General features: G+C 47.9%; 1 protein-coding gene across 4 annotated transcripts in view; it reads left to right on the forward strand.

Annotated features, from left to right (window-relative positions):
- sorcs2 (sortilin-related VPS10 domain containing receptor 2) overlaps positions 1-26,433 on the forward strand; it is a 192,832-nt gene that overhangs the window by 37,066 nt on the left and 129,333 nt on the right. For all 4 annotated transcript variants that reach the window (XM_079758049.1, XM_079758050.1, XM_079758051.1 and 1 more), the window contains exon 2: positions 17,970-18,037. In XM_079758049.1, the coding sequence (XP_079614175.1) occupies positions 17,970-18,037 (68 nt within the window). The remainder of the gene's footprint in view (positions 1-17,969; positions 18,038-26,433) is intronic.

Here is a 26,433-nt window from a genome sequence, read left to right on the forward strand (position 1 = left end):
CCTTCAACTGCTGCCTAGCCAATCGGAACGGGTCTGAGGTGCCGGCTGGCTGGTTATCTGCTGCCTCTCTCTCTCTCTCTCTCTCTCTCTGTTTCTCTCTTTTGGTTTCTCTCTTTCTTTCTTTCCTTCTTTCTTGCGTTTCCTTCTCTTTCACCCAATTGTTTTTCTAACCAGATGTGGCTGCACAGGACAAGATGGCAGCCCTGGGGGGGGGGATATGAACACATGGACACACACACCCTTCACATAAGTAACACAGAGAGGAAACTGCATATTAATTAACTCCTTTATTCAGACAAATCCCAGCACCGTGCACAAAGACACATAGAAAGACACACACACTCACACACATACACACATGCACAGTGGCACACAGACAAATAGAAAGAGACGCACACTCATACACACTTACACACACACTTACACACACACACACATACACACACACACAGTGGCACACAGACACACCCGCACACATAATTTGACTCACAAAGGCACATCCGCTAGTGAGTTTTCAAGGTCAGGCGAGAGGCGTGTGGTAAATAGGAGATTGTTGCGGTGGGGGGGAGGGTGAAGAGTGTGTGTGGAGTGGTTTATTGGTATGTTAATACGCCATGCACAGGGGTTCTGAGGGAAGCCAGCAAGGTGTTAGCTTTATCATGGACCCTGGACACACACACACACACACACACTCACACACACACACACACACACACTCACACACACACACACACACACACACACACACACACACATTTTACACACACATACACGCACATGCACACACGCACACACACGCAGAGACACACGCATAATCACACACACAGAAGCAAACACACACACACACCCAGAAACAGACAGACAGACAGACAAAACACAAACACACACACACACACACACACACACACACACACACACACACACACACACACACACACACACACACACACACACACACACACATACTTATAAGACTAGCCCATGTGCTATGGGGTGTGGTTTTTGGATCAGTGTGTCAGTGGTGCGCGGCCGCGTCTCTGTGTTTGTTTTTACATGTGACTATGCGCGTGTGTTTTTACTGTCGGATTTAATTCATACTGGCAGGCAGACTCCTGTGAGTGTCTTTGTGTGTGTGTGTGTGTTGTTGTACACTGTGCAAGTATGTGTCCATAATGTATATGTGGTCATGTGTGTGTTTGTGCCCATGTGTATGCATAACCGTAGGGTATGCTGTATATGTGTGTGTGTGTGTGCGTGCGTGTGTGTGTGTGTGTATGTGGGTGTGTGTGTGTGTGTGTGTGTGTGTGTGTGTGTGCCCATGTGTATGTATAACCGTAGTGCATGCTCTATGTGTGTGTGTGTCTGTCTCTGTGTGTCTGTGTGTGTGTGTGTGTGTGTGTATGTGGGTGTGTGTGTGTGTGTGTGTGTGTGTGTGTGTGTGTGTGTGTGTGTGTGTATGTGGGTGTGTGTGTGTGTGTGTGTGTGCGCTCCATTGCACACGTCAATACTGAGCGTGCCGCAGCGCCACAGAGGGGGCCTAATGCGTCCGTGCTCGGCCTCTGGAAGTGACGGATTTGCGGATTAAGGACCCGGGGGTCTCCGCCCAGAAATGGAGTGGAGCGAGAGGGGTGGGGCAGGAGGGGCGGGGCAGGACGGGCGGGGCAGGAGGGGTGCGGCTGGTGGTGGGTAAACCGCGGGGTGGGGGTGGGGCGGAGACCCTGGAGACCCCCTATCCCTCCCTATCCCGCTCCCAACCCCATCCTTGGTATTCATGTACCGCCCACCTTCCCCCCCCCCCCCCCTTTGCTGAGCTAGGCTAACCCAGAAGCCCCCAAGGTTGGATAGCATCGCAGGCGCTAGGTCTTTTGGTACATCAAGCTTTCGATAATTCTCCCTGTTGAGATGAAGGGACAGACGAGGGTGTTGTGGAACACCTTGATACCCTCCGTCGAGTCAAAACGAAAAAGAAAAGAGAATTGTATTTGTTTCGAGTTGTTAATTGTTTCAATCGCGTGTAGAGTACACTGTGGACGTGCTAGCCGTAGCTACAGTAGCTCAGTAGCTGTGATAGGTGTTCATGGCAGACGTGACGTTGGTGTTATCAGCACACGATATTCTGAAAACAAAAACTGTATCCAACATTTGTTTTTCATCGACTGTATAGTTTATATTTATCAGTTGGATACTTTCAAATCCCCTACCTCTGGTCGGTGGATGGACCTCTCAATTAAAATCGGGATGCTGGAAAATGTGAGCCGAGGTCAGTAATAGCAAGAAAATATAAGACAGCAATGTTTCAGAAGCTTTCTTATGAATCATTAATGTAGAGAGGCCTGTTCCACGCCGCCTTGAAAACACAGACTGATTATTCCGAGGATGGATCCAGGATCAGTGGTCTTGGGAGTCGAACAACCTTTCCACCGCTAGACTGGCTACAAAAACACCAAAGCTTTGGATCATCATCATCATCATCATCATCATCTACGAATAACTGAAAAAGCCAATATTAAACCACACTGAACTTTACGAGGATTTGTATTCATGACTCTGCCAGACACCCGTATCCAGCCAACACCTGTACCTTACAGCATATACACACTCCTTGTGTAAATTCTAGGGTATGCTGGCTTCCTCCTAAGCCTCCACTCCTCGTCTAGTGTGGAGTGTGTGTTCTCGCCCGCACACACAACCACACACACACACACACACACACAAACACACACACCTATGTTTCTCTCCTTCTGCTTTTACCATCTCAGGCCAATACAGAAAAAAAACGTCTGTTGAGTTTCGGTTGTACAGACTTATCTCTCTCTCTCTCTCTCTCTCTCTCTCTCTCTCTCTCTCTCTCTCTCTCTCTCTCTCTCTCTCTCTCTCTCTCTCTATCTCTCTCCTGTCAGTCTGTCAGACTCTCATTCCCCGTTTCTCTGAGCACCCCTTCCCTCGGAGCAGCTATCTCTGGACAGCCCATTACAACCTGCCCCCCCCGCTCTAGAACCCAGCTCATCCAGTCACTGCGATCAGGTCTCTGGTTGATCCAACATGGAGGCCTCCCTCTTCGCCATTGGGCGAGGAGAATCAGGGGGGGTGGGGGAGGAGAAGGAGAGGTTGGTTGGTTGGTTTGTTGGGGGTTGGCCCTCCATCATTGGTCTTAATGGCTTTGAACCTATCCATCTGACTCTCTCTCTCTCTCTGCCAATGCACGCTCTCTCCTTCCCGGGCTGGGGGGAAACTGTTGCCAGGGACAACGATTCATGGTATGAAGAAGGGAAATTCAAATGTAGCCTATATTTCTTTAAGAAGCTTGCCTCCCGCCGGGACGGGCTACGGAGGATTGGGTCGTTGTAATATTGCCATCTTTCGATAGTTTGCCAATTGAGCTATTGAGTATTTTTTGTCACGATAAGCGTTGAGATGTTAAGCTATGCCCCCCCCCCCCCCACACACACACACAGATTTTAACACAACAATAATCATGGAAATGCGTATTATCAAGTAAGCAATACAGCTCAGTCAGCAGAGGACAGAGTTTACAGAGGGTGCATGCATATGTTATTAAGTGTGTGTGTGTGTGTGTGTGTGTGTGTGTGTGTGTGTGTGTCTATTATTATTGTTATTATGCACAGCAGGAAGGCATGGAATGGGTGTGAAAGATGCCACTGGAATACTAGTCCACCCCCAGACGCTGTCGGCTGCGGTCAGGGGGGTCGGTGGTGGTGGGGGCCTGGTGCTGGAGGGGTGGTGGGGGGCTGGTACTGAAGGTAGCCGTAGGCAGTGAGAGGCTGTGGGTTCACTCTGTTAAGTGCTGAATCACAGTGCCGGTGGCTCCGTCCAGCCCACTGTCGGATTTATAGACAACCTCTCATTTTAGTTTGCTCCGAGACGAGCTTCCACATGATGATGTCATCGTCTCTGCATCTCTCTCTCTCTCTCTCTCTCTCTCTCTCTCTCTCTCTCTCTCTCTCTCTCTCTCTCTCTCTCTCTCTCTCTCTCTCTCTCTCGCTCTCTCTCTCTTTCTCTCTCTCTCTCGCTCTCGCCCTCTCTCTCGCTCTCTCTCTCTCTCCTAAATGTTGACATCATACAGTATTTGGGCCCCGGCCCGGCCCCACTACACTGTCTGTAGTGTTCTGAGAGGAATGTGACCCCACAGTGTCTCTTCATACACACACACGCGAGCACACACACACACACACACACACACACACACACACACACACACACACACACACACACACACACACACACACACACACACACACAGAGGGACGCACATGTTAGAAGGGGAAATTGTGTGTGCCAGCCGATGTTGTCAGTCCAGTTCCAGGAGGTATTTTGGACGCTAATCTCTCCGCCTCCTCTGTAATCTCTTCAGAGATACAAGTCTCTCCTCCTTGGGACTCCAAACGTGACCCCTTGATCAGGGCTAAAGACCCACAAGGGGAGAGAGAGAGAGAAAGAGAGATCGTTGCTCCTCCAGCCAACAGAGAGAAAGAGAGACATGCGCAGAGGCATGAGGCATGCTCAGATGAGAGGAGAGTTGGGGGAAGCAGTATGGCGGTGAAGTCTATATTCGAGCTTTATCATCCTCCCACGGGTCATCGTCTCCTGGAGGGTCTTGTGGGAGACACAGTTGATTGGTTTGTGTGGTAGGTTCCCGGTTCTGACCCCAATGTCTGCAGCCCAATACACTGGAAATAGTTCTGGACTCAACAATGCCGTCTCCTAAATGACTAAACGTTGTATTTGTAATTTAATAATTTACATTCCAGGTCTAATCCTGAATGTTCAAATGATCAAAAGTTGTAATTTAGCGTGACTGGTGGCTGACAATGAGTGTGAAATGAAGGATTTGCCCGGTTGGCATAACAGTGTACAGTTAATGTATTACCCCTTGGGCGTGTACACAAGATTGCTTGTGTGTGTGTGTGTGTGTGTGTGTGTGTGTGTGTGTGTGTGTGTGTGTGTGTGTGTGTGTGTGTGTGTGTGTGTGTGTGTGTGTGTGTGAGTGTGTGAGAGTGGCCGTCTTACGGTATCTTTGCCTGAGTCCTCCACTTCTTATCCAGCGAACTGTGACCCCCCTCCTCCTTCCCCCCACACACATAGACACACGCAGACAGACGCACACACACATGGACACATAATCCCCGCTGTCGCCACTGTCACAATCAACCCCCCAAACCCCCACCACCGCCATCTTTATGGATGAGCCGTACATCAGGGGACAGGTCGTTTCCGGACCCTCCGGCTAAAAGAAAAGCAGCAAACAAACTCCACCATCTGCACAGCTGACATTTGGTTAATTCTAGAGACAGAGATGGAAAAAGAGAGGGAGAGAGAGAGAGAGGAAGAGAGACAGAGAGACAGAGAGAGAGAGAGAGAGAGAGAGAGAGAGAGAGAGAGTTGGAGTTGGAGAGAGAGAGTGAGTTGGACAGTACAGTAAGGTGGCGATGGCGGGAGGGAAGGGGGGGTTAGTCGGAGAGAGACGGGGAAGAGAGAAACATGAAGAGGAGAGAGATGGAAATAGGTTGGTGAAAGAAGGACAGGGAGGAGAGGGTCTGTGGGAGAGCGCAGGAGGGAGAGAGCGAGAGCAGCTGGTGTTCACCTCTTCGCTCGCAGGATTCGGGCGTGTTGTTGTAATGTCACGACACCATGCGGTTTGTGTACGTGCCCAACCGTGTGCCAAAAGACATCTGCTGCGGACAATCGTAGTCCGTCGCCAACCGGCGAACTTGCAGATGTGTTTGAAATCGTAACCGACCTTGGCCCTCTGTGCAGCTCGCTCAGCCCCGCTAATTAGATTAGTTCTCTCTGTTTGCGGGGGTTTTACCGGTGAGGTTTTTAACAATTCTTCCACGCCCCTTCACGGAGCCACAGAGCGCGTAGGGTTGGCATGGCGACGGACGGTTTATCTCGTGATTTGGAAGAGAGGTGAAGAAAAAAAGAGTGAGCTGGTAAAAGAGAAAATAAAAATGTGCTTGCTGAAGTTCCTTTTATGTAGTTACAGCCTTGCCTTCAGTAGACGTTCACTGATGAGAGAGCGGGGGGGAGGGGAAGAGGGAGAGGGGGAGAAAGTGCTTGATTTAATTTTGTGTAACTTCCCCAACTTCAAACGTTTTTATTTAGTTTTCAGGCACTGGGAGGTTTTTCAAAAACCTTTTACTTTTACGAGCACTTTCCTAGAGCACTGCTCTTTGTTTCCCCATGACTGAGAGTGGAATTGGAGTGTGTGTCGGTATGACTTAAGAGTACCAGAGCCCCACCCTCCCCTCACCCAACGGTGAACGCACCTCCGTGTTCAGCTGGGTTTTTGTTGTGGGTCTGGATGAGCTAACATGGTGACCTCATTGTACAGCTGAGTGGCCTCCGACTAAACAACAAAAAAATAAATGTTTAAAGAAATACCGGGAACATCCCATGGGGAGGCAGGATTTACAAAGAAACACGAGAAGGTCTTGAAAAGGCAGTTCTTGCAAGAACGGCTAAGGTCAGCGGTGGGCGTTTTGGGTCGACTTTGGGCTCTGTAGCCGAAGGATGGGCCAATATGAATCTCGGACACTGTTAAAGGCGCTGGTTCCTTTTCATTTCATTGCTGTGCTCTTGCCGTGCTACGTGAACTGCCATGGTGTGTTGGAGCCGGGCTCAGTGCAGGAGGGAGGCTTTTACAGTTGTGTTCCCAATGACTCTTTTACTGCACATAAAACCGAGAGAAGTTATCGTAATGGTAGATAATATGGTTCACCTTAATGGCCCTTCATCATATGGTCCATTTTGTCTGCAATGTAGCATTTAACATGAGGAAAGTACATTAAGGATTTAATGGTTAACATAATCCAAGGTGATATCCATGGCTTGAGTGAATTGATTAAAAGTTTGCATTGACTGTCTTCAGATTTCACTTAAGTTTGAACGTTTGTAAATGTCTTTCACAAATTTGGTTTTAGGATATGTTACAACTGGCCAGTGGCACTACAAAGTACCTCAAAAGTGATTTATAGTTTTTGTAGTGGACAGAACCACCCAATCGACCCCAATTCGTCTAATTGATGAAGTTCAGAAAGCATTATTTTTTGATGAAGATTTGGAGCCAGGGAGGTAGATTAAAAGCATGAGAGAGTGAGGCAGTGAATGAGCTCACAGGCCAATCAAAGCCTTTGTTAGCATTGTCTCGCGTCAGGTGGCAAGAAATGGAGCGCTGCGGCCAAAAAGCACAAAACTCCATTAGCCATGTTAACGCTCAGGGCTTTGCACCGGTTTGCAAATGCTTGCTAATTGCTAAACCTTTGTCCCATGGCTTGTATTTTTCTGATTGGCCAGACTGTTGCCGAGCAGGCTTGTTCTGGGGTAGTACCGGTTTGTTAATCGTGCCTGACAAATGATGTCATGTATATGTTATACAGTAATACGCTTTTCTTTCTTTGCTAGCTTTATATTGGAGAATAAATCCAGATTAGCATTTCTATCATCCTCGGGTTCAATAGAATAAATATCCAGATAGCTCTGCAACTAAGTCCGTTTTATTTCTCTTTATCTGTTGCCATTTTGCGGTTAACAGTATTATGTTACAGGATAAAATTAATTTCTGTCAGGATGTGTAATAGTGTGGCTAACAAAATAGCCCGGCTGTACATAATACCACACATTGGTCTTTGGCAAAGCATACAAATGTAGGATTGGGGACCGCAGTTTAGCATAATTTCCAGTCTGCTAACTAGTGGCTTAATAACAAATAGCGCCATTTGTCAAGACCTAAGATAACGACCCCCCACCCTCCTCCACTCCAACCCGAGGACTGAAGGAATACAGGACTGACGGTGCCCGTTTTTTCCATCTTTTTCTTTAACAGGAACATGGAAAGAAATGCATCATTTTGTACCAGGATAAATAATCAATTTATTAGTAATTAGAGCGGGGCCCTCCGGAATGCATTTGCCCGAACGAGACGGGTTTAATGTTTCGTCCCTGTGCTAGGCCCTGCTAGCATCTCTTTTTTCTGCTAGTTTCCCCGCACACCCGAGTCATCTTTCACTCTCGTTAAGGAAGCGAGGGGAAGGAGTAGAGTTTGGCTAATGTACAACGCACGCTGTAATTAAAAGCATGTTGGGTGTGTTTTTATCGCGCTACGTGTTTATGCACCGAGTTGAACGGAGAAGAAGTAGCGGTGAATAATGCAGAGGCAAAAAAAGAGCAACAAACAGAAAAGGGGTGAAATGAAGATTATCTAAATGCAAAATAACTGAATCAGGGAGAGAATGGGAATGTGTCTCTGTGTATGTGTGTGTGTCTGTATATGTCTGTCTGTGTGTGTGTGTCTGTGTATGTGTGTGTCTGTGTGTCTATGTGTCTGTGTATGTATGTATGTATGTGTGTCTGTGTGTATCTGTGTGTTTTTGTGTGTCTGTGTATGTATGTATGGATGTATGTATGTATGTATGTATGTATGTATGTATGTATCTATGTGTGTGTGTGTGTGTGTGTGTGTGTGTGTGTGTGTGTGTGTGTGTGTGTGTGTGTGTTTGTGTCTGTCTGTGTATGTGTGTGTCTGTCTGTGTGTATGTGTGTGTGTGTGTGTGTGTGTGTGTGTGTGTGTGTGTGTGTGTACGGGTGTGTGTCTGTGACAGTGGGTGGTAAACAGGAAGGAGGGCATGGATGGGGGTGTTGGGGGAGATGAGGGGGGAGGGGGGGAGTTCAGCAGGGATTATGGTAATACCGACGGGAGCAGCTGTTGGCCTCGGCCTCAACAGCTGTATCTACTAAATAAGGGGAAACGGTGCCCGCATTCAGAATAGCTCTCGCTCTCTCTCTGTTCCTGTGTTGCCATGCCAAAAAAGGAGTCAGACAATGACAGAGTTAGGGAAAAGTAGCAATGTTTTGAGTCCTCACATCTCTATTGGCGTGCATTTGTACTCTATCACAGCCATTAAGTGCTGCTGATCTGGTGTCTATCAAAGCCTTTCTAAATGGGTTTATATTTTTTTGGGGAAAGATCTGTGTTTGGAACCTTTGTGTGACAAATTGAGAAATAAAAGGAGGAGTTTGGGGCTGGCCATATTGTCAAATGATCTTGGAGTAAACGGTCAACAACTAAATATTTATTTGATAAATGCATTGACCATACAATTCTAATTAGAAGGCAAACCCATGCCCAATGAATCCTATTCTTGTACTTCTTCGTAGCAGAACTTACCCTTGTGCCTTTGTCTCTCGCCTATCAATCCATCCGTCCGTTTCTCTGGCAACCTCCTCTAGTTCCTCTGGGGGGGGGGACGGGTATCCCTGGCCTCCTCTGCTCTTTATTAAGGTCTATAGGCCTCATCCCCTCATCCTCCTCATCCTCATCACATTGCCATTCATCAGAATAACCGCCCGCTGCCCCGATGGGATGAAAACTAATTCTGATCTTCTGCATTTGTGATGTCATTCTCTCAGGGGGGCCACTGCCCCCAGAGCTTGTGAGACCGTGTGGAAGGGGCAGGAATGAATTCAACTGTGAAACTGGAATCCCTTCTTGGCTCCTGATCCGGGTGATTTGAGGGGTGTGCTGGTCTGAGGTTGAAGAGCCAGTCCAAGAAAAGGAAGACAGCCCTGCCTTGGACACTTGGGGCCAGGTCGAGGGAGCAGTATAAATGTTAAATGGACTGCATTTATTTAGTGCTTTTTTAACCAGTGGCCACTCAAAGCGCTTTACAATATTGCCTCACATTCAACCATTCATGCACACATTCACAAATAGTCAACCATCAACCATGCAGGGCGACAAGCTGGTCAGGAGCAGTCAGGGTGAGGCGTCTTGCTCAGGGATACCTGGACACTCCGGGGATCCAACAACCTTCCGGTTACCAGCCAACCCACTCTCCCTCTGGAGCCACATGCTGCCCTATAGTGGTACATGTTGGTATGTAGATCTGTTTCCTGTCTGGTCAGTGTGCCCACGCACTCTGGCTGGAACAGACGGTAGGATAAACTCCTCAACCCACACGTTGGGATCTGTGGGTAGTTATACAGAATGTAATGCAGGGGGGGTGGGGGGGGGTTGAGAGAGGGTTTCAGAGGCAAGGCATGGAAAATAACTATTTTGTCAGTCTCACTCGCGTTTCATTTCCGGCGAGAAATAAGACACACACACATGCGTATAGTTTTACAATAAAAGTGGAGACAACCATAGAATGGTGGTTTCTCATTTCTTCCTTTCACTCTTTCTCTCCCTCTCTGTCTTTCTCTCTCCCGCTCTCTATCTCTCTCTCGCTCTGCCGCTCTCCCACGCCCTCTGTTTATCACTTGCCCTCCAGGCTTACAGGTTCTTATTCTTCCTGTCTAGGAACACTAAAGAGAGAGTTTTAACTTCTTTGTGTAACACAAATGTGTCTTTCTGCGGATGTGCGTGTGTGGATGTGAGTGTTTAGCACATGTTGGTTGCCCTGAGTGGCATCGATAAGTCGCAGACCCAGAGGGGTCTCCCCTTTGAGAGCCAATACACATGGCTTGGCACCAGCTCGGGGTAAGGGTTTCTGTGTCCCAGACCCCCTGTTGATGAAAAGCTACTCACCTGCCGTCTCAAAGCCCAGCTCCTGAAGATGTGAAGGGTAGGGCCAGGAGGGGGGCTGGACACTTCTCTCATAATCCCCTCGGTGCCCCCTGCTTGCTGGTAGCATTCCCAGCACCCACCTGGTCTCTCTCTCTCTCTCTCTCTCTCTCTCTCTCTCTCTCTCTCTCTCTCGCTCTCTCTGTCTAACTCTCTCTCTCCGTCTCTCTCTCTCCATCTAACTCTCTCTCTCTAACTCTCTCTAACTAGCATCCCTCTTTAACTTTATTTTGCTTGTTAATCTAGTTCTCTAGGTTCTTTCTTCCACACTATCTTTTAATGCATTCTTTTTTTCTGTTGTTCCCATTTCTTTCTGTCACTTATTCTTTGTTCCAGACTTTTCTTTCCACATCCATCTTCCTCCTGTGTCTGTTGCTTGGCAATAGGAACCAAAAATACCCGCCCTGTTTTATATATTTTATCTAAAGATCTCATATACAGTATGTGGGTTCATTACAAAGGTGTTAGCGTGCTTTAAATCTAATCCTTTGTCAATTTCATTACCAAAACAAAAACGTCGTCTTTTACCCAGTTCTATTTTTAGGGCACGCCCCCCCCCCCCCCCCCCACCCTCTATTGTTCCCACTCTCCGATCGAGGCATCCGTCACTTCATCTCATGTGGGTAAACATGCCACCCTGTGCATCACAGGCTCCTAATTATAGCAGCAAATCAGATATTCATGAAAAGAAAAATGAACAGCGGGAGAACAAAAGGCTCATGAACCGCCGAGGAAGACCTCGAAGAGAGCGAAGATCAGAATCTGACAGAGGCAAACAATACTGCAGGGAGGCAGAGGGCAGGGTGGGGGGGGGGGGAGATAAGAGATGGATGGATGGGAAACACAGTAGAGAAAACGAACAGAACGATATTAAACCAAGCTTATTATAGAAAGTGATGTGGAGTAATGAAACGAAGCGCTCCGCGTACGTGATGTAATCGCTTGCTCTGAGGCCCCGACAGAAATTATGATTATTATTATAATTAAAAGTCATTAAAAGCTTTTGCAGTCGTAGGAATACACACACACACCCTCGGGCTGCGCATCTTCTTGAATGGGGGAAATTAGAAAGAACAAAATTGAATGAAGTCATAATGGTGTATTTATTTCCGAGGCTTTATAATCACAAGCATGGCCGTGCGTTGCACGGCTGTGGGCAGGGTGCAGGGCTCGTGCCCACACGGCGACTCCCAGAGACACACATTCTTTCAACTTGCGCCATAGTCCCACTATCCCCTTGTTTGGGGGTCTTGCTCTCAAGCTCTCTCGCTCGCTCTCTCCTGCTCCCGCGACCCGGTTCGATTCCCTATCTGTGGTCCTATGCTGCGGGTTGTCCCTCTCCTCTTTCAGACCAACCTTCTGCCCCGTCTCCACTCATCAACTCACAAATGCCCATGAGCAAATGGACTGCATTTATACAGCGCTTTTCTAACCAGTGGCCACTCAAGCGCTTTACAATATTGCCTCACATTCAGCCATTCATGCACACATTCACACACCGACGGTGGTGTCAGCCATGCAGGGCGACAGCCAGCTCGTCGGGAGCAGTGAGGGTAAGGCGTCTTGCTCAGGGACACCTCCACACACAGCTAGGAGGAGCCGGGGATCGAACTAGCAACCTTCCAGTTACCAGCCAACCCGCTCTTCCTCCTGAGCCACATGCCGCCCCATTGAGCAAAAATACCTAAAGAAGCCCAACATCGACTGGTCAGCGGAACCAAACCTCATCTTATAAGTGCCATGGTAAGGGAGGATTATATGAATTGAGCTGACGATGATGAATGACCCAAAGTGACTTGCAACCGCCCAAAGACTTGGTGGTTATTATTTGTATGTTTTGGGATGTTTTTTCTTTCCTTTCAAGCCAGTGTTTAGTCTGACTGGGTTTGATGCTTGGGTTGTGATTAAGATGGGTGGGGGTCAGGCATTTTGCTTCAACTGTGGCCCGAGATTTGTGGATGGCTTTTGTATATCCTTGTGCATGGTTATGCAGAACACTTGGTTTATTCATGAATCTTCCATCTGCATGTGAATGTTTTGGTGTGTGTGTTGGTGTGTCTGTGTGTGTGTATGTGTGTGTGTGTCGGTGTGTGTTTACATGTACATGTTCTGCACTACACACTGGCATGGAAGTGCAGCTTTACAAACCAAAATAGAAATGCAAAACAACAACCTCCCAAATTTAATTTGGCTGGGGATTTATTGTTGTGCTCCGACAAAATCAATTTAGTTCAACTTTTTGGAAATGGGCAAAAATGGGCTCGCTGATTTTAATGGATTTCTTTTGCCGTCTTGTTTTTACCAGACTGTGAAAAATTGTGTGTGTGTGGTCTGGATTGTGGAGAATGCGTTCAGCCTCGGGGGGGCTTGGGGGGGGGGGGGGGGGGGTATCTTTCACGGATGGAGAGAGATTGTGTATCTTCTCCGCGGCTTTTAATAAACGAATGACTGCATTCTTTCTTCCTCATCTGGAATTTGTCGTCTGCGAGTCTTAACCTCCCCGTGCTCTGACCTTACCCTCAAACATCCTCCAGCTTCCTCTACATCTCATTATGTCCCCTCTCTTTGTCTCGATCCTTTCTCTTTGCTATTCCTCCCCCCCCCCCCCCCCATCCTCCAGCACCTCAATGGTGTATTGATAGACTTCACCGTGGACGCCTGGGTGACGCTGGGGGCCACTCCACTTCTCTCCAGAGTCTAGTTCACGGTCAAGCCTGTGTCATGAAGTTTTTTTCTTCTCAATGGGGTCTCTTGTAGCACTGGTTGAATTCCCCAGGGGTCTTGACCGTCCCCCTGTTGACTTCTTTCCCCTCCCCTGCCCCGTTTCCAGTGAATACCATTGTGACTTATTGTGCCACAGGCTCACAAACAAAGATCCCATAGTGTGGTGCTGTGTGTGCAGGCTATGTGGTCGTGGCCCCACTGACGTGGTTTTCAACAGGGAAGTGTTTCAATTCGGTTCGCAGCACATAGTTTTCCATCGCGGCTGGTTTTATCATAATCGACACAGGATACCCCTTTACGTTTGGTTTTGCTTTGGTTCTAGAAATGAATATCCTTTTACTGAAAGGTTGCAAATTTCATTTGAATCCTCCACCTCCTTTTGTGTTTGGGATTTGTTTGGAATTCTGATTGGATGGATTTATTCTCTCTCTCTCTCTCTCTCTCTCCCTCTCCCTCTCCCTTTCCCTCTCTCTGTCTTCCCTCTCCCCCTCCCTCTCCTTTCCCCTCTCTCTTTCTCTTTCCTTCTCCCTCTCCCTTTCTCCCTCTCTCTCTCTCTCTCTCTCCCTCCCTCCCTCCCTGCCTCTGGGAAAAGTTCTGTAGCGTGTGCCAACTCCTCCATCCAGTTGAATGAGCTGTCGTCGGGGCCAGCCAAGAAGCGGGTCTTAAGGTGCTGGTCTGTTACACCAAAGGCAATAGAGAAATCTGGCGTCTGCACTGTTCAGCGGTTTTGTCAGTGTGGGTATGGTGGTGTCAGCCAAATAAGAGCTCCCTCTGCCCACCTGCCTGCCATGATTAATGGAAAACCAGCAGTCGTTCTCTGTCCACCTCTCCCTGCAGAGAAAGAGAAAAAAACATTGGTTTGTTTTATGCGGGGAGCAGGAATCAGTGGTGGGGTCCCAACGCTGGGAGTGGCCTTGGAGGGGTACGGCTGGGAATGGAGCTATCGCTTTATGACCCCCCTCTTGGGAAATCTTAGACTCGATGGTGTAATGTCAAAATATGTGTTGGCTAAAAAGAGTGATTTACCTTTGTCTCACTCTCCTTTTCGTATTAAGAAGACGGCGTAATCCAATGATGATTTCCTTTACTAGACGTTGTGACTGTTCGTTTCCTTGCTTGACCTCTACAACGCAGTCTCCTTGACCAAACATCTAGAAAATAGTTTCCTTCCACTTTTTCTGTTAGACTTTACTTTCATTTTCTGATGATTTAAAATAACTATATTCTGGAGATTCTAGAAACACAGAATTTTGCCAGTTCTGTGTTTGACTAGACATTTCACCTGAAACTTATGTATAAAAATATGTATTAATGAATATATTTATTTAATGATTTATTATTATTTAAACCCTGTTCCCATCCTGCCTCACCTTTTGAATCTACTGTAAGAGTCAAATCCCACGCATTTCATTCGTCCGATCTCGGTAAGCCGGTTTGGGCCGCATTGCTTTCAAACCTACGAGGTCTTTTATGGTTTGAGTTTTAGTCAATGAGTACAAAAAGAAGTGCTGTTGATGCGTTGTGGTGCTATCGTCTCAGTGCTGGGATCTGGCTGTCGTCTGCCGAGGCGTGCGGCCCACCTGAAGCAGGGAAAAGACTTCCTTGGCCCCCAAACCCTCGCTCTCCGTCATCAAGCGGCATGCCATCAGACGAGAGGAGACAGCTGTGTGGGGGGGCTGCAAAATCTGTTCCCACCAACGCCATCTGAGCCACAGTTGGCCACCGCAAGCTCTCGCCGCATGTCACATGACTCAAGGGGGGTGGGGGGGGGGGGGGTGGGGGGGGGGGGGGGGGGGGGGTAGTTTGGCTTGCCAGTTCGAATCCCGCTGTCCATCCCGAGCCAAGGCTGTTTTTTTGCAGCTTCAGACGGTCTGGAGGGAAGGGGGAGGCGGGCGGGCGGGAGGAGAGGCCCCGCCCACAGAGCACGAGGTTGAGGCTCCTTGAACCCTTTGGTCCAAAACGAAGCTCTTCCTCCTACCTCACAGACCGAAGCCTCCTCTCTCAGGGGGACAGGAGGCGGGAGTCCAAGAGAGGTGTTCTGAGCCAAGAGTCTCCTGTCCCTTCAGCATAGTTGCTTGCCTTATTTCACGGTCAGCTAGTTGTGTTTCAGGCTGGCAGAGATCAGTCTGCATGTCCATCCGTCCTTCCGTCCCCCACCACACACCCAGTAGCTGCTTTCCCCTCTGCCAGGCTACAGCGCTCGGTGTGTGTGTGTGTATTGGAAGAGGAACAGACCACCACCGCAGGGGCTTCAAATACCCATCCGCTTTGTACAATGCATTAGGAGGTTTCCTCAAGGCGGTCGTTCTTAATGCCAAGTCAAACTCATTGTTATATAGACATAAGAGAGACGGTTTGGAGCTGCTTCGGGTTAGCCTTCGAGTTCTGTTCAAAAAAACGGTTGGGTAGTTGAAAATACGCAATGTTGGTGGAGGGATTTTGTCCGTCACAGAGAGCATTAATAGTGTAGTGGATATTGAGGTTGTTGTTGCATTAGACAAAGAGACTTTATGGTCTTTGGATATTTACCTTCTCATCTAGAATCTCAACCTACATCTAAAGGATTTTAGGATTTGTTATCCACTTCACATAAGTTAATGCAACGTTACCGATGTTGATTTAGGACGGAAGGGAGTTTTAATTGTACATATACATTGAGTATACAGGCACAAATATGAATGCTCCATATTACAGACTATAAAAACACTGAGCACAGATAGACAGATAGGTGCGACCACATGCAGTGACTCCAGTCCATCACCGATAAAGCCCCCTCCATCGTAGCTCAAATCCAGGGTCTGTTACCACTCCCCCCAGAACCTACCTCCTCCTCAGATCCACCTGTCAATCACGCATCAAGATCAATGCCTCTCTCTTCCAAGACGCCTAGCCCGCTGGCGGGAGTTTTTCGCCATGGCAACGGTAATTCCCATAACGCTCTTGGCTGTCAAGAAGGGGGGGGGGGGGGGGGGGAGTGAAAGACAAGCGCCTCTGATCCGGCCTGCACTCAGAGGGGAGGGTGAGGTCTGGGGGGGGGGGGGGGGGGGGAGGTGGCAGGGGGAAGAGAGGGTGGGCTTTCGTTGTGTTTCCGGACGGAGATGTCATGGGTGCATAAATAATAGATATTTCTTCCTGAGTTTCTCTCCCCCGTTGAATCCACAATCTCTCCCCCCCCACCCCCACACACCTCTCCCCACACCCTCCGCTTCTCGTGCAGGTCTCTCATTGCGCATTCGTCTTGGGTAGGAGCTCGCTGGTAATAAAGCCAAGGGGAGAATGATAAAAGAGCGAAGGGTTGCTTCTAGCAAGGAGCGTGGCAGGAGGTGGCGGAGGGACCGCGCCGCAGATAGCGAAACCACGGACGTGGTTTCGCTATCTGCGGCGCGGCCCCTGGTTGTGTGACACCTTCTGCGTTCAGACACCTTCTGCCACGTTGCTTGCTAGCTACCCTTTGTAACTCCTCACAGTGAGTAGTCTGCAGAGGGGTCCGCATGGGCGTCAGAGTGTCCATCCACCTATGGAAGCCTTTATTTATTCAGGGAAATAGACACGTCGAGAAAACGGCATTCTCATTTTCAAGTGTACCCTGTCCATAATAATCCTGCAGTTAAATAAGAAAATCCAATTTAACACGGTTTTGGATGCTAATCCAAACATGTGGAGCACAAAATGAGAAGGCATAGAGGCCAGCCGAGCGTAATACAGCTCTCCCCATAAAGGCACTGGACCGACCCGGGCGTTGCTGTGCATTATTCTGGCTTTATTCGTTTAAAATGCCTGTTGTATGAACGTGACTCGCGATGTAAAATGGGATTTTTGTTATTCACCAGCCCTACCATCCAAGTGTCTGTTTATATCGACCATCATTTCTTCTACAATTTATACTGATAAATTATATATTTTTAACGTTTCCCCACAACAACAACAACAGTTATCACATTATCGTAATATGTTTCATTCAATCAGTGTTGCATTACCCATTACTATTGTCTGGAACAGGAAATTAGAAACGTCCTTCATCAAGAAAAGCTAAATAAACATTGGATATCTTTTGTGAATCTCAATTAGCCAATTAAAAATTGTTCTCTTAACCCTCATAAACACCAAATTATGTACGATATCAACTCTACACAGTGTTCAACTTTTTGACTCTTAGTTGAAAGATAGATGCCTAAGACTTTATTTTATAATGTATTCACCCATAGTCTTTTAGGATCACTTTATCCACTTAATATTTGCATACATGCAGCGCATATCTTGCTATGCACATTTGCACCGTATGGCACTTTGCGGAAAAAAAATATTTTCAACTCATAATAACCACTTTATTCTCTATTCATATTTTTAACATTTAGGTAACATCAATTTCTTGCCCCTCAAGCGTAGCTCACTGTGCCTAATTATTTGTTTATAGTTATATTTTATTTCTAACACTTTGATTGTAATGTACAAATTTCAAACCCTACATTTCTATCTTGGAAATGTGTGCTGATAGCTTGATAATCTTTGGTCACGGAGTCGGTGGAGAGTGTTTCAAAGGCCACAGCACTGTCGGTGACAGCCCCGTCTGACTTCTTCCCCAAGGAACCCTTTCAATTCCATCCATAGTTCCACCATGACCTCCGTGTGCTAAACCTCTCTCTCTCTCTGCTCCCTTCTCCTACAGGTCATCCTCATACTGACCAAGTACTACCACGCAGACTCCTCCAAAGTGCTGGAGAGCTCGCTCTGGAGGTAAGGCCCGAGTCCTGAGTCTGTTGACGACTGACGTGTTGTTTCGGGAGGTTACGAGGTGACGGTGACGGGGCTGGGTAGGTCGGCGGGTCCTTTGTAAGAAGGTGTGCTGAAATGAAGAAAATGTCGCTTTACTTGGCACAGGAAACAAATGTTGGCGGGGGTGGGGGGGGGGGGGGGGGGTGGGGGGGGTGGGGGGGGCATCTGTTAGGGCAGCTAGCATATCAGAGCATCCCAGCAGGACCCCGTCGGTGCCAGGGAGGTGGGGGTGGCGGGCCCCAGCCTCTTCCTGTGTCGGCGGCGGTGGTGGTGCCTGCCAAGCAGCACTTCACACCTTCTCTGTGTTGGAAGGCGGCAGAGTATAGAGATGGACAGGGATGGGGTTAGCCAAACGACCGACAACCTTAAGGCTACAGTCTTTGGGATGATCTTCAGGGCAAGGTTGGAGTTTTGGAGAAAATGAATGGCAGTACTTTTAATTTAAAAAAGCAAGTGCCTGCCCCCTGTTTATGTTCCTCTTTCCTCTGTACCATTGCACATCTCTTCCCTTGGAATATCCATTACTGCTGTAAATGATACATCCTGTCTCAGAGTGTGACCGTAACGCTGGCTAATTAAAATTTGCCTCGTTGCAGGGCATGCTCCGCACATCCCAACATTTCAGTGCGCATACACCCAGGGTCTGATAGAAAGGATGGGGGGGAGGGTAGCAGAGGGTATGGGGGTATTTAATTCAAGCCGGCCACCCCTCTGAGGCCTCGCTGACTTCAAAGCCTCCGTCTCTCATTAGCCTCGACTGCCAGTCTCCACCGAGGACAAGAGCATGAATAATGGACTAGTCTTCCCCCTCTCTCTTGTTGATGTTTTAATTGTTTGTGGCTTATGAATAATAATACCTCTCTCGTCTTTGGTTGCCGGACGGACGGCATTCAGAGGCGGAAAATAATGAGAGAAAAAAAATAAAACACTAACATCGAGCTAAACTGACGAGGAGCGACCGAGGGACAAGGCTACTCGTCGCCTCTCTCGGGTGTCGGATAGCGCAGACGATTAGCATGAAATTAGCATGACGTGTAGCGGGTGGCGTAATGATGCAGGCGAGCTGTACGACGTTGACATTTGTTAATGGCACGCGTTGGCATGCATAGGCTTGTGGACAGACAGGCACAAGCTAGCGGAGGCATTTTTCACGAAGAAATATACTAAATTCCATGGTTTTGGTGGTTTTGGCTTTAGTGTTAGCTCACAGCGTTTTTGGAGAACCAGAAATTATTTTATATTTTCAACTTTGTGCGCTCAGAGCCGTTATCTCAAGCTATGTTAACAGCGGATTTGGCATGCAACAATGCCATTCTTTCGTCTTTTTTTTTTGGAAATATGCATTTGTCGGCAAGTATAAACAAACCATTGTCTATGTGTCCGTCACCAACATGGACTGTCATCCAATCCTCATCTAAATGGAGTGATTTATATATAACGCTTTTCTAACCAGTACTCACTCAAAGCGCTTCACAATATTGCCTAACATTCACCCATCCATACACACATTCACACACCGATAATGGAGTCAACCACACAGGACGACAGCCAGCTCGTCAGGAGCAGTGAGGGTGAGGTGCCTCACTCAGGGACACCTCCACACTCGACACACCTCAAACTAGCAACCTCCGGGTTACCAGCCAACCCGCTCTACATCCTGAGTGACATGCCGCCCTGCACATCTACTGCACAAGTCTGTCTCTTTACTGCCAGTGGAGGTTCAGTCGATGCATTCAGCACGTCGCCATATCCCATGCTTTATAGATAAAATAATCCCCTTCCATCACACGCACACAGTGGCTATGTGCTATGTCTATCCTTTTTCAAACTCGTCCTCAAACCCATCCTCATATTAAAGTTATCTTCGGAGCTATCTTTTAAAAAGTTATCATCAAGCCCTGTATCATGCCCTGTAGCCGTAAATGTTGTTTTATTTTTTGGTTGGTCTCTCCTGATGCACTGGCTTATCCCCAGGCATCACCTCCATCGCAGCTGTGGCCCTGTGTTGCTTATCGCCCTTTTCTTGCTCCAGTACCACCGGCCTTGGAGTATGTTGTGGCCATATGATAAAGGAGAACAAACATTAAACAGCTCTCTCTCTCTCTCTCTCTCTCTCTCTCTCTCTATTCCTCTCTCTCTCCCTTTCAGTGTAGAAAATGTTACATGTATAGGAAATGTTACAGCTCCCCCCCTCTATCTCCGCCATCCAGACTTTCCCACTAAAAAGTGTCCTCAGAAAAGTATCATACCACACAGTGTATGTGTGTTTGTGGTGTGTGTGTGTGTGTGTGTGTGTGTGTGTGTGTGTGTGTGTGTGTGTGTGTGTGTGTGTGTGTGTGTATGTGTGTGTGAAATAGATTTTAGTTATAGTTTGCTTTTTTTATTATTTTCATTTTTTATCTGAAGCGCGGATGTGTTTCGTGCCTCGCTACGGAATGCAGACAAAATCAGTTTGTTTACGTCTTTCTAGAAATGTCTTCCTTCTTTCTCCTTTGCTGCTGTTGTTTGTGTTTGTGTCCTTTCTTTCTTTCTTTCTTTCCTTTGTTCTTCCATTCAGCCCTTTCTTTCTATAATCCTTTCTCTCTTTCTTTTCTTCCCTCTTTCTTCCTTCTCCCTCGTCACCTCATCGCCGAGCACATCAAACGGCCTCACCTGCCTTCCTCCGTCCCTCCTCTACTCTCCCCCACCCCTCCCCCGCTGGGCTCTACCACATGGGGTGGTGTTCTCGGTTATCCGGCGTTGGTGGTGATGATGGTGGTGGTGGTGGTGCTGGTGCTGGTGTTGGTGCACGCATCGATGAATAATTGATCACCTTCACTGCACCACTACTGCTGTGCTGTGTCTGTGTCTTTGGTTTCCAGTGTAACTTGTGCACAGCAAAAAGACGATGGGATGTTTTTTTGCTGAGGGGGAGGTTGGGGAGGGAACGACTTGGATAGAGGATGAGACCCTTAATGCGTTTTTTCCACTTTTTGTTTTGAACCCAGTGCCCCTGATTGGTTTCCGATCACCATTTCTCAATTTCCACACGTAGGCTATCGCATGCCATGTGGCCATTGGCAGCCATCTTGGCTACGTGCTACAAGCTACTTTCTAATTTTTCCCGCCCATTCATATTTTTTATTCATTGCGGAGTGCAGTTATCAGACTCTTTAGTGTCTGTAATGTCTGCAATAAAGCAAGCCATCTGGCTTCTACGCGGATATGAGAATAAAGAGGTATGAAGAGTGCAGGATAAGATGCCCCTAGACTGTTTACTTCGACACTCTTGAATGTTTTGTACATTCTAGAAGATTCTTGAATATTGAATTTAGTATGATATAGTACCCTGCACACTGTGTGTACTGCAGATCGATGATGGCATACTGTGTGTTCGTGTCTGTGTGTGTTTGTGTGTGTGTGTGTGTTTTAGAGAGGGTATTTGTGTCTATAAGACAGAAAGTCAGGGAGACATTGACAGAGAGTGTAAGTTACAGAGAGAGAGAGAGTGAGAGGGACATTAAGGCGCAGACACCCAAGGTGAACCTGACAGCAGTAGTGTGTGTGTGTTTGTGTGTTCTGTGTGTGTTTTGTGTTTGTATAGCTTTGTGTTTGTGTGTGTGCGTGTGTCTCCATACGTGCGGGGGCAGGAGAGTTTAGGGGTGCAGTTCCCCTCAGACAGACGCATCACTCATCGTCTCTCTCTAAGATCAATTCCCCTGTTCCGACAACACCCCCTCATCCCTCTTTTCCAACCATCCTCCTCTCCCTCATTCTCCCTCCATCCCTCATTTCTCTCCCTCCCTCCCCCTCTCCATTCCTCCAATCCTCCTCTCCCTCTCTCTCATTCTCCCCTCCATCCCTCCCTCTCTCCATCCCTCCCGTCCTCCTCTTCCGCTCTCTCTCTTCATCCCCTCATTTCCTCCCTCTCTCTATCCCTCCCATCACCCTCTTTTTCATTCTCCTCTCCCTCATCCTCCCCTCATTCCCTCCCTCTCTCTCATTCTCCCCTACATCCCTCATTTTCTCCATCCCTCCCACCCTCCTCTCCCTCTCTCCTCCTCCCCTCATTCCCTCCCTCTCCAGTCTGTTATTGTCTCCTCTCTTCAAACCGTCTCCCCTCTGCTCTCCCGACATGCACGTTCTGTGTTTTCTGTGACGTCTCCAATGAGTCCAGGGGTTGGTGAGGCTCTCTCCTGTCGTCCTTCCCTCGGTTGTCTGCTGTCTGGGTTCAAAACAGCAACACCCCCTCTCACTGTGGTCGCATCCTCTTTCTTCTCCTTGGTTCAGACCCGTGGGGTTCATCCTTGGCCCTCGCTCCTAAGACCCTCTGTCGCCTCATTTAAATGTGACGGACAAAAATAAAGATGTTTTTAATGTTTAAATGTAAGCAACCCTGTTTGTCTTAAAAGGGCTAGCGACTGGGCGAGTGACATGATTAGAGACAGTTTGTGTGTGAAATTGGTCATGTTTGAGCATTGATTTTCCCCTCAATCTCCCCTCATTTTCATTATATTTGCTAATTTTCATGCAGTTCTCTCTCGATTCTCAAATTGTATTTGACATGCTTTTCTCTCTCCTTTGTCCCGAATCATTCTTTGTCTCTTCCCCTCTCATCTGTTGTTCGCATGTTCCCGGCAACAATCCCCCCCTTTCTTCTGCCACCTTCATTTCAGCTCTCCATTAAAAATGTATAGACCTGAGAGAGACAGAGAGCCATGTAAGGAGAGACTGATGGAGAGAGACAAAGAGGGACAAAGGGAGTGAGGGAGGATTGCGGTAAACAAATGAAGATCAATTGCGTCTGGGGACGTCCATGTTTTAAATAAACAAGTGGGTCAAGGGATCGATGGCAGGCCTCTACTCTGTGTTAGCTAAGCGCTCTCCGGGGGGAAGATCCAGGGAAGAGCTTTGCAAAAACGTCACTAACAATGTGCGAGTGGCCAGAGGTACAGATTAATGGAGAACACGAGGCATGGGGCATGGTTTGGCTTTGTAGTAAATGAACTGCATCTATCCAGCTCTTTTCTAATCAGTGGCCACTCAAAGTGCTTTACAATATCGCCTAACATTCACCCATTCACACACCGACGGCGGTGTCAACAATGCAGGGCGACAGCCAGCTCGTCAGGAGCAGTCAGGGTGAGGCTCAGGGATACTTTGACACTTGGGCCGGGGACACTTCGAGCCGGGGATCGAAACTAGCAACCGTCCGGTTACCAGTCAACCTGGGGGGGGGAGGCGCGTTATTTAAAGACCGTCGCCGGGTTTCAGACGTTTGTTGCTGAAGTTTACCGTCGGTGGTCGATGACGACGGGGGTAAACAGAGAGCACACAGCGACTCCGACTCTGGCCGCGGTTTGAGACGAGTGCAGTGAGGAGGGAGTGGAGCTCACTGCACGTCTCGGCTGTTTGCTGTAATGAAACGGCCAAGAAGATGACTAGCCAGGCCTGTGGTATCGCGCACACACACACCCTCACACATACATATACAGACACACACAAACACAAACACACACACACACACACACACCCTTACACAATCACAAACAGACACACACACACATGCACACACACACACACACACACCCACCCTCCCAGCCACACACACACACACACACACACGCACACACGCACACGCACACGCACACGCGCGCGCGCACACACACACACACCCACACAGACACACCCACACACACACACAACAACCGACCCACACCCATCCACCCACCCACCCGAACACACACACACACACACACACACACACACACACACACACACACACACACACACACACACCCTATGCCAGATAAGAAGGGTGTGTGTGTGTGTGGGTGTCCGTGCCTCTGCTGTTAAGGGTGTAAGCAAATGTTTCCTCATGTCACTCCTGGCTTGTATGCGACGTGTACATGTGTGTACAGCCGTGTTCCACGTGTGTGTGTGTGTGTGTGTGTGTGTGTGTGCGCGTGTGTGTGTGTGTGTGTGTGTGTGTGTGTGTGTGTCGTCGTGAACTAGAGGAGGGTGTGTGTGTTTGTGTCGGGGGGGGGGGGGGGGGTGGTCCATCTGGAAGCTGTTCTCCCTGTTCCCTCGAAACATTCTTCCCTCTTTTTCCCTCCTCATCGCGAGGAACACACAGACAGCTGGGACCGAGCTGCTGCTGCTCACCCACTCTCTCTGCCTCTGTCTCAGTGTCTCTCTTTCTACCTCTCTCACTCTCTCTCTCTCTATCTCTCTGTCTCTCTCTCTATCTTGGTCTCTCTCTCCCTCTCTCTACCTCTGTTTCAGACTCTCTCTCTCTCTCTACCTCTCTCTGCCTCTGTCTCAGTGTCTCTCTTTCTACCTCTCTCGCTCTCTATCTACCTCTTGCTCTCTCTCTCTCTATCTCTCTGTCTCTCTCTCTATCTTGGTCTCTCTCTCCCTCTCTCTACCTCTGTTTCAGACTCTCTCTCTCTCTACCTCTCTCTACCTCTGTCTCAGTGTCTCTCTTTCTACCTCTCTCGCTCTCTCTCTCTATCTCTCTGTCTCTCTGTCTCTCTCTCTATCTTGGTCTCTCTCTCCCTCTCTCTACCTCTGTTTCAGACTCTCTCTCTCTCTCTCTCTCTCTCTCTCTCTCTCTCTCCCTGTATATATATATATATATATATATTTATGTATGTGTCGCTCTAACTCTCCCTCCCTCCCTCACTCCCTCCCTCCCTCACTCCCTCCCTCCCTCCCCCACACAGAGCGCGGTGTCTTTCAGGGACTGCCATAACAAAGCCTAGGGAATGAAACACACAGAACTTGGCAGCAGTCTGCGTCTTCGCCCCGGGAGTCACTTACCATCTCCCTCCATCTATCTTTATCCCTCTTTATCTCATTCTCCTGCTTATTATCATCATTCACACCCTCCCTCCCGCTCTCATTTTCCACCCCCTATCTCTCCGTGTCTATTCATTCTCCTTTTTCTATTTCCCTCCCATTTTCTCACTCCCCTCTCCGACACAAATGCTTTCTTCGACTCAGATTTTCCCCTCCTTTCTCATGTTCTACCTCTTTTTTTTTTCTCTCTCTCTCTCTCTCTCTCTCTCTCTCTCTCTCTCTTTCTGTAGTTCTTTGGGTTAGAGTGCTCCTTAAATGACATTTAAGAGAAAATCCAGTCTGGATTTCGCACAGCGGTGTGGTCGAGTACGGAACGGCCGCAGACGTCACGGAAGTAAAGATAGAGAGACACGTAGAGTTTGGTTTTACAACATTCTGGGGATAATCGGCTTCAAATTACTAAAAGAATCCTATCGAGGCAGACAAAAGTCTTGTTACCATAGCGTAGCTCTTTTAATAGAGGGGGTCCAAACTTTCCATGTGTTGCCTTGTATTCAGTGCATTTTAGGCTGCTTTCCTTTGAGTTTCAAAACCTGCTCTGCAGATTAACCTGAAGTCGAGCCTGACGTTTCAAAACCTGCTCTGCAGATTATTCTGAAGTCGAGCCTGACGTTCACGTTGGCTTGTCTTTTGGTTGCATTCTCAGACAAAAGCAATTGTTCTTCCCTTCTTGAAACACTGGCAGAATTAAATGAACTGCAAATGAAAACAGGAGGTCAGGATAGGGTGATGTTGTTAGCGGGTTTGAGTCCCAAATGAAACATCTGTGATCAAACCTGAAGGCATCCCCCATGAGCAAGAAGCCGCTGATGATTTGAGTTTTGATTAGATGACTGAATAGTCAACAGTCAGATCATCTTTCGAAGGGACAGCCCCCGGCACACCCTCACTCCTACTTAGAAACCAGACGGAAAGAGGAAATAGAATTACTTTATAGGATTTGAGATTCAAAAAGTAGTTTGAAAGGAGGCTGGAAGCGAGAGGGAGCCTCAAGATGATGAGAGGGATGAGGGAGAGAGATGAGAGATGAAAAAGCAAAAGATATTCCGAGTTACAAACTAAGCTTGACTAATGGGGATTCACAAGCCACTAAAGATGAGCTACAGACCGGATCAGTGTTTGAATGAGCTGAAATAATGGCCTTTTATTAGCCAGGACATAATTGATGTTTTTGGCCTCGTTGTCAGCCATTTTCACCACAGAGAGAAAGGGGGAGAGAGACAGAGGAACAGTGGCAACGAGGAGAAGGCTACTCACATCAGGCTTCTGAGGAGTGCGTGAAATGTAAATTGTGCTTTAATATATAACACATTCAATTTTCTGAGACTTCTCTTGGCAGTTATGTTATTAAGTTGTGGATGTCGTTTGATAAAGATTACAACATGGCTTGTTTGTCCATGGCTATTTCTGTGTATGTAAAATATGTCTGAAATGGGAAACGTCAGTTGGGATTCCAAAATAATAAATGAAACATTCAGAGTTATTTTTGAGTTCATGCAAAACCCACGCAAACAAAC

Source organism: Pollachius pollachius (genome assembly GCF_949987615.1).
Source record: "Pollachius pollachius genome assembly, chromosome: 20".
NCBI lineage: Eukaryota > Metazoa > Chordata > Actinopteri > Gadiformes > Gadidae > Pollachius > Pollachius pollachius.